Source organism: Ziziphus jujuba, chromosome 11, assembly GCF_031755915.1.
Source record: "Ziziphus jujuba cultivar Dongzao chromosome 11, ASM3175591v1".
NCBI lineage: Eukaryota > Viridiplantae > Streptophyta > Magnoliopsida > Rosales > Rhamnaceae > Ziziphus > Ziziphus jujuba.
This window is the reverse complement of record NC_083389.1, coordinates 4,911,086-4,924,411: the sequence shown is the minus strand read 5'-3', so window position 1 is coordinate 4,924,411 and position 13,326 is coordinate 4,911,086. Positions and strand designations below refer to the sequence as shown.

General features: G+C 31.5%; 1 protein-coding gene across 1 annotated transcript; it reads left to right on the top strand.

Annotated features, from left to right (window-relative positions):
* The first annotated feature begins 9,353 nt into the window (after positions 1-9,353).
* LOC107431527 (WAT1-related protein At5g07050) lies at positions 9,354-12,024 on the top strand. The gene is made up of 6 exons (XM_016042468.4): positions 9,354-9,815; positions 9,927-9,989; positions 10,313-10,429; positions 10,573-10,993; positions 11,127-11,278; positions 11,440-12,024. Exons 1-6 carry the CDS (start codon positions 9,610-9,612, stop codon positions 11,687-11,689), a joined length of 1,209 nt encoding a protein of 402 aa, XP_015897954.3. The 5' UTR covers positions 9,354-9,609; the 3' UTR covers positions 11,690-12,024.
* Positions 12,025-13,326: the final 1,302 nt, after the last annotated feature.

The following is a 13,326-nucleotide window of genomic DNA, read 5'->3' as shown; positions in this document are numbered from 1 at the left end:
GGAAGGAACCGTCAAAATCGACTGTAATTCCTTCACTGCCTAATGAAAGTGCAATACTAGCTAGTCTTACTTTTTAATAATCCTTCTTTTCATATAAAAAATTTAACAGAAGCACTTTTCCATTTGTTTGCGTTCCCAGATTGCTGCATTTGTCAAACATAACATTATTTATTCAATTCTTCTTATTTCGCGAAGAATATAACATTTCGAATTCTCTATTAGCCAATTAGTGCCAGATGGGTGGGTTTAAAGAGCATCACTTTTCAACCTTTAATTTAATTTTCATAAAAGTTGAACCAAAATATATCAAAGTGTCCTCACGACTGGTGGGAATATATATCAATCAGGTTTCTAATAGTTTTATTATTAGAATTTTCTTTTTCAATTTATGTATCATTTTTAAAGGTTAAAATTTAATCATTTATGGTTTATTAGATCCCTAATCAGATTATGTTCTTTAAGTAGAATTTTAATATGATATTAAATTTATATTAAATTATTAATTGATTTTTAAATTTCAATTCTAAAAATGATCTAAAAGCTTATAATAGAGAACTTAATGTGAGTTTGACTCTCTCTCTCTCTCTCTCTCTCTCCACACATATATATATATATATATATAATTTTGATTCTATTTATAACTTTATAGTAAGGATTTCTTATGTCACAAACTATGTCACTAATGTTGATAGCTTCATAGGAAAAATAAATTATCAATCAAATTAAAAAATATCAAATTAACTCTTATAAGAATCACCTATGGGTCCCATCTAAATATAATAGTTGTTAGTTTCCAATTAGGATTTTTTTTAAAACTTTTTAATAAAATATTTAAATGATATATCTTGCCATAAAATCTTTATTCTTATCATATTCTTGCTATATCATGACTATATATATGTTATGACAAAACCTTACCTTTATTTTGGATATATATATATATATATATATATGGATAGGAAAAAGTAGTATACATATTCATCCAAAGCAGCACGCGAAAAGAAAAAAGAAATATAGTATGAGTCATGATCAATAATCTCATAGGCCTAAATCATTCTGGATAATTTTGACTCAATCTAAATGAAAATCGCTTTTGTTGGGAGATGGTATCTTATAAGTAACAATGACATCTTGTCATCCATATTCCTTTAATTACTATGTGCAATGTAAACTTAATGACCTCTAATCATTTGTAATTGACGCCCCAATTCTACAAGTATACGAATCGTACCAAATAATAAAGCGATGAGAGAATATCGTTCTTATGAGAATTTGTTTTTATATTTAAATAATCACTAAAATTTTGACTAATTATTTTTATCTAGGTACACTAATATTATCAGAGCCATAAAACAAACATCCTCATGCTTATTCTAATGGAAGATCTTAAATTGCTTATGAAGCCTTTTATAGATTCTTTCTCTTTAGTGATGATAATCTCAAGAATTATGCGAGGCTTCAATAATGTTGAATTTATTTGTGAGTTTATTTCAAGCAATAAAAATGCATTTATATGGATTTATGAATTTTGGAATTATTATGTGATTTTAATGAGATTATGCTTATCTTGAATTTTAAGGATTTAAGGTTATTATTTTAAAATTTATGCTTATGCATTTGAATATTGTGGATTGAGAAATTGATGTATTTGAAAGTTGATGGATTTGAACTTGATGGATTTATGAGGATGATTTAAAAGAATTGTGAAAATATTATGGGTTTAAAGATGATGTGAACCAACGATTTGAAAAGTGGGATTTATGAGATTTGGATATTTAAAAATATATTGATTTTATGATTTTTAAACGCACTCATATAATATTTGTGTTTTGTACTAGATTTACATGGATATGATTAGTGTGCATGATTAGGCCATTGGACTTGAGGGCTGGTAGGGTATAATGCACAGTGAGCATCAGCCGCCCCATCCATGGCCAGGTGACTGTTGATAGCATCGGTCCAGTGTGTCGCCACAGTGACTGGATATAGGTTTTCTCTTAACCTCCCCGTTAGATGGTGCTTTGGGACATTGGACGCCTTCGGATATCACTGATATATAGTATGGTGCGTCAGAATATTTGGATATGAAATTTTTAAACAAAAATCTGTTTTAAAATCATATTTAAAGATTCAATGGATTTAATTGTTTTTTATCCTATTTATGATAATTAATGTTTTCAAATTTTATTTGAAACTAAAGGTATTTAATTGTGATTTTATTATTTAATTAATTGATGTCTCTCATTAGTTTATTTTATTTTTTTATTGCATATCAATTGCATTTTATTTATTAAATAGTATTTCTTGATTATTTCATTGATTTAATCCTTGAGTAATTAATTTGATTTGTGCTAAATTCTTCTACTATGAGTTCTATTATCTATTTATTGGTTTATTTGTGATTTGGTTTAATTATTTATGACATCATGTTACAATTTTAATAAGTGTTATTAAAATTATCTTTTATTATTTCCATTATAAATTTTAAACCTTTAGTTTATTGTATTTTATGTGCAATTTATTTAATTAATTATTTGTGATTCTTTGGGGCATACGATTATTGAGTTTTGTAAAAATGTTTTAAAAGGGGAATATTTCGAGTGAACTGTGAGGGTTTTGAGAGAAAACATTATTTCAAAATACTTAGTATTTATTCATTAATCAAGATCATTTTATTGTTATATTATTATTATGACTATTATTTATTATTATTATCATTATTGTTTAGTGTACCGGGTCGCTCACTGAGATGATCAGCATCTCATGTGTTTTTAAATCCGTTTTCCTAGGTCCAAGTTAGTAGACGTTGATCGTCCGGAGGTGAGTTCGGCATCTTTGTCGTTGTTGAAAGTCCAAGAAGTTTTTCCTTCTTTCCCTCTCTATCTTGTATTATTCCTATTATCTTCTTATTGCATTTGTTCTTATACTTAAAATTTTGTAAAGCTCTGTATATTTAATTGAATATTTATAATTATGCACTGATTCCCTGTTGTTTATTGAAGTTATAGAAACTTATAGTATTAAATTGTAGTAAGATGGGAGGAATAAGGTGATGTATTTAGAAATATATTTTATGTGCAGGGAATTTTGTGGTAAGTCCAATCCTCAGATGAGATGTTGCCGAATTTTTCTTGGAAAATTCGGCAAGGTTTTTCTGGAATCAGGACTTGTTTAGGATTCCAATGAGGAATTTTGGACGGGTCCTGACAAATATAATGTAGCAATGAAAATATAAACAAGGCAAGAAATCAAATAATGAAATTGTAAGCTAAACAAGAGTAAATGACAAGACAAAGAAATTCAAGATACAAACACATAATTTAGAAACTTAAATTGGAATTACAATGAACTTAAAAATCTATGATTTTGACTTCTCATCTATCCTTCTAATATGAGATTAATTAGGTTGATTAAAGACCAAATTCTATCCAATTTCTAACTTTAAAAGTCTCTAATTTAATCTAATCCTCTTCCCATAAGTGAAATTAGAATCTATGAGTTTCTAATAAAGATTAAAAATTCTTTCCTATAATTCCTAAGTCCTCATGCCTTAAGCTCACTCTTCTATAGCTATTAAATTCCCAATCAATCTTTCCAATATCGGTTAAGACCTATGTTTTGTAAATTTAGAGACTAATGTAGCAAATTTAACTTTTCTAAATTTGAAATAATAAATCTATCCAACACTCCAACAATTTTCCAAATGCAAGAGTATATTAAACAATAATTGCAAGATTTATACAAGAAGATTGAATAGAAACAACATAAAAATCAATCCATTAATCAAATATTATCAATATAGTGGTTTCATCAAAATCCTGGCTAATAAATTTAGCTAGACATGTTCAAAGCAATATTCATACCCAAAAGCAAAGAAAAATCCTTAAAGAAAGACATGGAAAGTTGGAGTTTCTGTGAAACTTGCTATGCATGCACGATTGGAGCTTGGAGCGTGAGGTGGAGGCTTGAGCATGCTAAGCTTAGCAAGTTGGAGTTGCTAGCATGCTTGGATGGAGTTGCAGTGTATTTGAGTGATCGTTAATAAGCTTAACTTGCTAGATAGCAAGTTGCATCAAATAGTAGAAAGTTGGCCATGATAGCTAACCAAACTAGCAGCTTGAGCACCCATGGAGTTGCCAATGAAGCCTCACTTCAAATCCCCAAAATTTTCTACTAAAATTTGCCTTAGTTCCTCCTTTTTGCTCATCTACAACAAGTACACAAAACATATCAAAAACATAAAAACCTTGAGCTCCAAGCAAGAATTTAAGCATATAAGGGCCAAATAAGTGAGTTAAAAAGGTCACTTATCAACATCGCATAACAATAAAATAAAGCATGTGATTCTATATAAAAATTGTTAATGTCCAATTACGTATAGAACATTATACCATTGCTATCCATACGCTAATGATATAAAACAGTTTTTCTTATATTCGACACTTATTAATATGAAAATTGTTAAGGGTTGTAACTTGATCAATCAGAATTTTAATTTTAATTCATTAACGTATTATCTTCAACACTTGATACATAACATGTTTCTATCTTATATTGGGATTATGTTATCATCAATATGTATATGTGCATTCTTTTGAATGATCGTCTATACTCAAAACATAAACTAGAGTTCCGTCTTCAAAGGCACTAATTAATCAATTAGATAGCTTCCTTGTGGTATTTGCAAACAATATAGTTTGAGGTGAATGCTTCTCTTTCCAATTGAAACTATTTGAAGTGAATGCTTCTTTTTCCAATTGAAACTTATCAGACTTTTTAAAGGTGAGCGAGTGCATTATGGATATATTGTAAGTAGGGCATGGCTTTGAATTTAATTAATTAATAGGTGAAAGATATATTGTAAGTAGGGCATGGCTTTTTAAAAGCTAGCTGGCTCTTAGTTCGGTCCTTTTGCTTCCCGAAATAATTGAACTCATCTCAAAGTATGATATATACCGCAGATAGATCTAGTTGCGTTGGAGAAATGAATCTTTGACTTAGACCGGCACTTTAATTTTTGGATGAGAAAGATATTTGATCGCTTAATATGCAGCTTCAATAATAGAGGCCTTTTTAAGACAGAAATTCTTTTTTGAGTTGAGAGACTATTATTTTCACAAAAAAGAGAACCTTTACGTCTAAAGCATATAAAGGGACTCAACTTGCTAGTTATGGTTTTTATTTTCGGCCCGGGTCTATTTTTCTCTTCAAACTAAGATATAATCTGTAAGAAAATAAAAGATATATATGTATGTAAAGAATGCAATATAAAAAGAAGGAAAAAGCTTTTGATTTTCGACGTTATTGAAAACAACAAATTACTTAAAGCTAGACAGATGTAGTACGATTATATATATATATATAGAGAGAGAGAGAGAGAGAGAGAGAGTGACCCAGTAGGGTTGGGTTTTTGTTATTAAAGGAGTACTTGTTAGTGGCAAGGCAGCTTCAAAAGTAAGAAGAAAAAAAGAAAGGTATTTATGTGCAATTGCCAAATGCGTTCTAAATTGGATGAAGGAGGAGAATTTGGCAATGCGTCAACGTTGTTTAAAGGAGCTGGGAAGAAAAGTTTGAGTGTACGAGTGCATACAAGTGGGCCTAGCTAGCTTTTTTATATATATATATATATATAAACATTAAAAAATAAATAAATAAACTAAAATATATATATATATATATATATATATATTTTTTTTTAAATGATGTGAAATTCTATATCTATCATACATCAATGCAGATAGAGTACCATTACTATCAATGCAGTCGCATTATTTAATTAATTGAAGGAGATGCACTAATAACGATGATAATATTACTGTTGAAGGGCATGCGTTTAACTATCCTACAATAGTCACGATGCATTGCATATTTACATTATTAGACTGTATCTCTTTTGTTTGAATATAAAAAGTAAAATGATGATTTTCCAGATAAAAAATAATTGATCAGACCAGAACATATATCCCTTTCCTTAGTTGCTTAGTACTGTAACGTTGTTGTACCATTTGGTAGCATATAACGTCATTAATTATATATGTCGACAAAGTTGGAGGTGATTTGATGCCCATTTCGATGATTGGTTTATATACATATATATATATATATATATATATATTATATGTTGTGCGGCAAATCCACTTATGACTTTTGCTCTGTCCTTCTGGACTCTGGAACATATAATATGAATATACATACATGATTGATTTTATGATCTGCTACATATGCTTTAGAAATAAAAAAAAAAAAAAAACGAAAAGAAAAGAAACTTGTTTGTAACCATTGTATAGATGATATGGATGATTGATAATGATATAATGAATATTTCATGGGATGTATATGCTTTAATTTATAATTTGTATGAGTTAGGATGGTTATAGGTCATTGACGTGGTGACATTACATACAAATTTTTTTTGTGGTTTAGACTTTAGAGAAATACAGCTAGTGTAAAAGCTCCATTTCCAAGTTGTGGTGTGCGATATACTTAAGGCTACGTGGCAAACATGAGCTTCTTTAATAAGTCCCGAAAAAGACAAAACAATAAATATCTGCATCAAGATGCTGATTGTGCTTTTCAACGGTTCCATCACAACAAAAGTGAAATTCTTTGAATGAGAATAACATCTACTTTAGTCTTTATATATATATATATATATATATATTGGTGAATAGAAAATGCTTGCGTTTTCACGTTTTGTTGAGTTACTACTTTTTTTTTTAGGTAATAGTTATGTTGAGTTACTTAAAAGTCATAATTATAATCTCTAGCTTGCTATTTCTCATCATGCATGTCAACAAATTTGCCAATGATATTTAGCAAAACGTAGCAACGTCCCTGTCAAAAATGAAAGCATGAAAACTAGGCTCACGGCCCTCAAACTTTTCGAAATTAAGAATTTTATGAAACAATTTAATGCATATATATGCGGATGGCAAAAAACCCATCTAAATCACCAATAATGCCGCTCTGCTCTGGATAGGGATGTCAATTTGTCCCGTTCATCCCCGAAACTGCGGTGCACCGCCCCATTAGGGGCGGTTTTTTTCCCGAAAATTCGGGGATGCGGGGCGGGCTCGGAGCAAATTCCTAAAAACCGAGTCGGGGACGGGGAGTAATAACCCCGCCCCGAACCCGCCCCGATATATATATATATATATATATTTATTTATTTATTATTTTTTTTATAAAATTTTATTTATGTAAAATTATTTTCTTCTTTTTTTTATTTATTTTTCTAAATATATATTTTATTATAATTGTAAATTTGTTCCTTGATGTATTTTATTATATTTTTATTGAATTGTAGTCATTTTCTTTATATTTTAATCATAAAATAATTTTTTTATATAAATTTTTAAAAAAAATATCAATTAAAAAATAAAATGGGAAAAACCGTCCCGCCCCGTCCCCGCCTCGCAAAATCCCCGATCCCGCGGGGATGGGATGTAAAATTTCCCGCGGGGATGGGATGTAAAATTCCCCGCGGGGACGAGGACAGGATTTTAAAAACCGGCCCCGCCCGCCCCGTTGACATCCCTAGCTCTGGACTAGTCTGTACATGCATTTAGACACTTTCTGGGGGCGAATTAAGGGCTTGTTTCAGTGCCATCTTAAATTTTTTCCTAATTAAGTTGGTGTATATATACATATATATAACCTATGGATTTGCTGTAGGTAGTGCAGCTATAATATAAAAGCCTTGCAATTGCAAACTGACTTTTTTTCTTGGTGCTGGGATCAGGGATGCTCTGTTCCTGACCATATGGTCAGTAGGCATGCATGCGGGATTTTATTCTACGAATCTACCACAAATATGCTACTGATCATCTACTCTTAACTTTATCACATTTTTCAGTACGTACAATCAAAGTATGCAACTTGTGTTTCTTTGTTACATTATATAGATATTTATGATTTTCAACCTCGAATCCTATACAATATACGAAATTCCTTCATAGCTATCTCCATCGTATTCGGGTTGCCAAATTCATATGCCAACCAATAATAAACTGATGCCCCCAACGCACACACACACACACACACACACACACATATGTAGCTAGGTTTCGTCTTAACCTCAAATAGCTCTGATTTTACTTTCACCATTTTAATCGTGATGTAATGACAATAATATTTCATGCTTTTCCTTCAGATAGAAAATGAAGTTTTGCCAGCTATACACTGAATTTGATATGAAACAATATTTGTGGATGGAAACAATTATATTTTTAATCGTATCATTTTTGCTAATTAAGAATATTATTAATTGTTTATTAAAGAAACTAATTAGGTTCTTCCAATTATTTTCACTTGCAACATTTTATAGATTGTACCTGGCTAGCTGAACAAAGATTGGTAATGGTAGAGGGGACGAGAAGATTCTTTGAGTACTTATTTCCAAGTAATATATATTCAGTATATATATATATATATATGTATGTATGTATGTATATGCATGTAAATTAGTATAATTAACTAATCTGCCTCATGCACTAATGAGTATGAATGCAGAAAAATGGGAGCATTTTGCTTTTGTCATCCTCCAATTAAGAAGTGTGAAACAGAGCAATCATAGAAACAGAGATATAAGGAGTTTATTATACCAAATTTCATAATATACTATCCCATCGAAATTTGTAGTAAAACGGTTGAAAACCGTGTCTCGGAAGTTAGTAGCTATATACACACATTACACATATAGATACATATATGTATATATGTGTGTGTGTGTATAATCAGATATAATAAGTCCACATGTGCACAGCAGATTAAACATGTACATGGTAGCTTTTCTTATAATTAATCAGTTGTACGTTCTCGAAATTAAAATTAAATAACAAGTACAAGTAGTGTCTTATCATATCGTATCTATGCTTTATAAATGTGAATTGCAAATATTAAACGTGAGGTAATTAATTAGGCAGGTAGCAGCTAGGCGGGCAAACCAGAAGGAATTAGGAATAATACAGGAGGGGTGGGGTGTGAGAAAGCATAGTGGTAATGGGATTGGCCGAACTGTTTGGACGGATGAGATTCGTCGGAATGCCGCTTCGAGACAAGGCCAAGTGTGGGGTCCCACCCATACCATTAGCAACGTGTTAGGCCCATCATATATGGCATCAGCAACCACCAATGTCATTTCTGATTTTCAAACACCTTGCCACTAAAGTCTGATTAAGCTCTCAAAAAATTAACAATGCATAGTGCTGCCACGTGGATTTACATCACCTCTCCTTCGCATTCGTTTTGTTTGGATATGAAAACTGAATATGTATGATCCATATAATTAATCTACAATAGTAGTGGCTATTTGAACGAATGGATATGCAAACAGATCATCCAAGGCTAGCTTAGCAAAAGGGCTTTGCCCCTCCTCACGTCTATATATATATATATATCAAGTTGTACCATTTTTTCACTTAGGACACACATAACCAGTTTTTCAGCTACTTGAAAGTGATTCTTCCTCCCCTTTTTTTTCCTCCTCTCATTCCCTCCTCTCTCTAATTCCTTGTCCATCTGTGTTATCTCTTTTATTCTTATTTTTGTTTCTTTCCTACCTAATTAATATCTTACAATAATTAATCAGAAAAAAAAAAAAGAAAAAAAATGGAGGGACAATTAGGATGTTTAGGAAATTTTATCCAAAGGTCGAAGCCATATATAGCAATGATATGTCTGCAATTCGGGTACGCAGGCATGAACATAGTAACAAAGGTTTCCCTCAACAGAGGAATGAGCCACTATGTGCTTGTGGTCTATAGGCATGCCTTTGCCACAGCAGCTATCGCTCCCTTCGCTCTTGTTCTTGAGAGGTATATGCATACATATTATCTTCTTCACACACTCATAGATGAGTCATGCGAGGTTACAATAATAATATATTCATCCCATCTCCATTTGATAACTGTTTGATATGCATCCAGGAAAGAAAGGCCAAAGATTACATTCCCCATTTTCATGCATATTTTTGTCCTCGGTCTTCTCGGGTGAGTTTTTCTCATACACATACACGTATATATAATGAGTATCATATTTGGACATGCTTATAAACTTATATGTATATATACAATGGTGTTCAAGTAAGGATATTAATGAGTGGGCTCAATTACTTAGAATTGTTGGATTACATGCATGTCACATGACATATATGTAATCCAACAATCCTAAATGATCAATTCCACTTATTCTCAACTAAAATTGAGGATGTTTCCAATTGAACCGAACTGTATATATAATATATATTGAATATCGAAATTAATAGAAATAATGTATATGCATATTAAAATATATAGTATATGGTTTGATACAGACCGGTGATTGATCAAAACTTTTACTATGCCGGGTTAAAGTTCACATCGCCCACCTTCTCATGTGCCATGAGCAACATGCTCCCTGCAATGACATTCGTCATGGCGGTCCTATGCAGGTAATTAATTGCAATGTTAGTTGTTTATGCAGTAGTCTCCGTGTATATGTGTACATATGTATATATAATGAGTTAATTAAATATTGATAGCAATTAATTAATAATTAATATGATAAATTCGGAATTAAAAATGACAATTAAAGGATGGAGAAAGTGGAGATAAAGAAAGTAAGATGCCAAGCAAAGGTGTTGGGAACGATTGTGACGGTTGGAGGAGCAATGTTGATGACACTATACAAGGGACATGTGATTAAGTTTGCGTGGTCTGAGCATCATACGGGGAGGGTCGGCCATTCGACTAGTACTAGTAATGCCGCAGCAGCAGCGGATGACAAGGACTGGGTGAAGGGGTCCATTCTGCTAATAATGGCGACGCTTGCGTGGGCATCTTTCTTTATATTGCAGGCAGTGGCATTGAAAAGATATTCAGCTCAGCTCTCTCTCACTGCACTTGTATGCTTCATGGGCGCTCTCCAATCCACTGCTGTCACCTTCGTTATGGAGCACTCTCCCTCTGCTTGGACCATCGGCTGGGATATGAATCTCCTTGCTGCTGCCTATGGTGTACGCTCTCATTATTAATATATATATATATATATATATGATTAATAAATTCAATAATTATGTCATTCACATCATGATCTTTGTATATATATATATATACATAACATACTATATATGTGCATTAATTTTACAGGGATTAATCTCATCAAGCATGGCATATTATGTTCAAGGGCTTGTCATGCAGAAAAGAGGGCCTGTTTTTGTCACTGCTTTCAGCCCCCTTATGATGATCATTGTGGCTGTCATGGGCTCTTTCATCCTTGCCGAAAATATTTATATGGGAGGGTATGTACTGACTACTATGTTTATGTATATATGTACCGTACCCAATTAATGTCCTACAAATTAGAAGTCATTTGTTATAGTGATATATATATATATATATATATATATATAATATGTATCATTATATTGAAATTATTATTATTATGATGATTGTGGTACAGTGTTCTTGGAGCTGCACTGATAGTTGCGGGACTCTACTCCGTTCTTTGGGGAGAATACAAAGAGTACAAAGAGCTGCAGGAAGCCGATCTCTATATTCCCCAAGCCATAAAGGGTACTGGAGACGCTAATATTACTACTAGTAATGTCAATGACTTCGAAGCTGCTAAAGATACCAGTCATAAACAAGTCCAAGACACTACTACTTGTGAACGGAACAAGCTGCCTACACTACAACTATCAGATGTCTAATACTTAGATTATAAAACAAATATACAAATTAGGAACGAAATAATATTGATTAGCTAGGAGCTAGATTGCCAGATTATATATTAATTGCCTCAGCAGGGGAGGGATCAGTACAGCGCCTTTTATATATTTTCCCTTTCTCTCCTTGAAATTTGAGCATTCACCATTAATCTCAACAATTTGCGCTCAATTAAATTTCATATGCTTTTAACTAAAATAATTGATTAATGAAATAGGTAATTATTAGCTTCTTTTATTCTAGGTTTTGTCATTTAATCAAAATTTTTTTTTGTCAAAACTATTAAATAAAAAGCATAATTATATTCATTATGAATGCCATTTATGTTTGTGGATGAGGATTGCAGTATTTTTGTAGTAGTCATGAATATATAAAAAAGATATACCAAACATTTAGTGGCCGATTGTGATAACCAAAAAGTGTACGACATTATACTAGAGATATCAAAAGTGTACATCCTAGTGTATCTGACATAGAAGAACACTTTCGCAACCAACCAAAACTAACCTATGAGAAAAGTGTCTTATCTTTGAAAATTCCTAATTCTGCAAAATTTTCAGTTATTTTAATAGATTCCACATCTTGATGTATGCTCTTTTAAATTTCTCACATCATCTGAGTTTTCTTATTTCATAATAGTCGCAGTAGGAAGCTACTTACTAGTTTCAACCACTTAAACATATTTAATAAAAATAAGCTAATTAAGACAATAAGTCATACGTTTTTAAAGTACATTAATACTAATTGCCAAAGTAATGGATTGATAATTATTAATTGTCAAAGCAAAAGCAAACTAACCATGACTCTCTAATCCATTGCTGTCACCTTCGTACGTTATGAAACAGTACTACTCTCCAACCCATTGATTTTTTTCTTTTTAGTTATTATAAACGCCTTTTGGAAACAATAAAATTAAGCTTGAATTAAGATGATGATGATGATGATAAAAGCCCTTTTGTTTAATTGTTAAGAGGAAAGAGATGCATAAATATATGAATCATGAAAAGAGCCCTTTCATTTAATTGTTAAGAGAGCGAAAGATATATATATACACACGAATAAGGAATTAAGACGAAAAGCCATACATGCATACATCCATATATATATATATAGATACACAAATAAATACATGTTTCAAATATTCCTTGCTAATTCCTTTTCATTTTGGATTATGTAAAGACGAATATGAATATGAATATGGTGAGTTGAGAAAGTGATGGGAACAAGGTTATCAAACCGTGAATCGGAATGTGAAACAATTGTATCAGGTACATGTGCATTTACGTGTCCTATAAGATAGTAGGGAGGGATAATATATACCATTACCACCAAAACATCTCCCGCTAATTGCTCTTCCTCGTTAAAATCAAATTTTATGCTACAATTAAGTTTAATGATTTACCAACCAGCAAAGACAGAAAGAAAAAAAGAAAAAGAAAAAAGATTAATGCTTTGGTGAAAACATGTTTTCAATCTAAAATGAAAATATGCTGATGTGTCAAATGTTAAAATATCATTTTAATTAAGGATATAATACAAAAACTATGGGAGGGCGAATACCAATTCTTATATTATTAGGTATTCACTATAAAATAGAAATTAGGTTCTCAACGAATAAAAC

What these genes read in the sequence shown, in the direction of transcription:
- LOC107431527 (XM_016042468.4), top strand. Translation starts at nt 9,610, where the DNA reads ATGGAGGGACAATTAGGATGTTTAGGAAATTTTATCCAAAGGTCGAAG. An exon ending in GTCATGGCGGTCCTATGCAG is followed by an intron (nt 10,430 to 10,572) that starts GTAATTAATTGC and finishes TGACAATTAAAG; the next exon opens with GATGGAGAAAGTGGAGATAA. An exon ending in GAAAATATTTATATGGGAGG is followed by an intron (nt 11,279 to 11,439) that starts GTATGTACTGAC and finishes ATTGTGGTACAG; the next exon opens with TGTTCTTGGAGCTGCACTGA.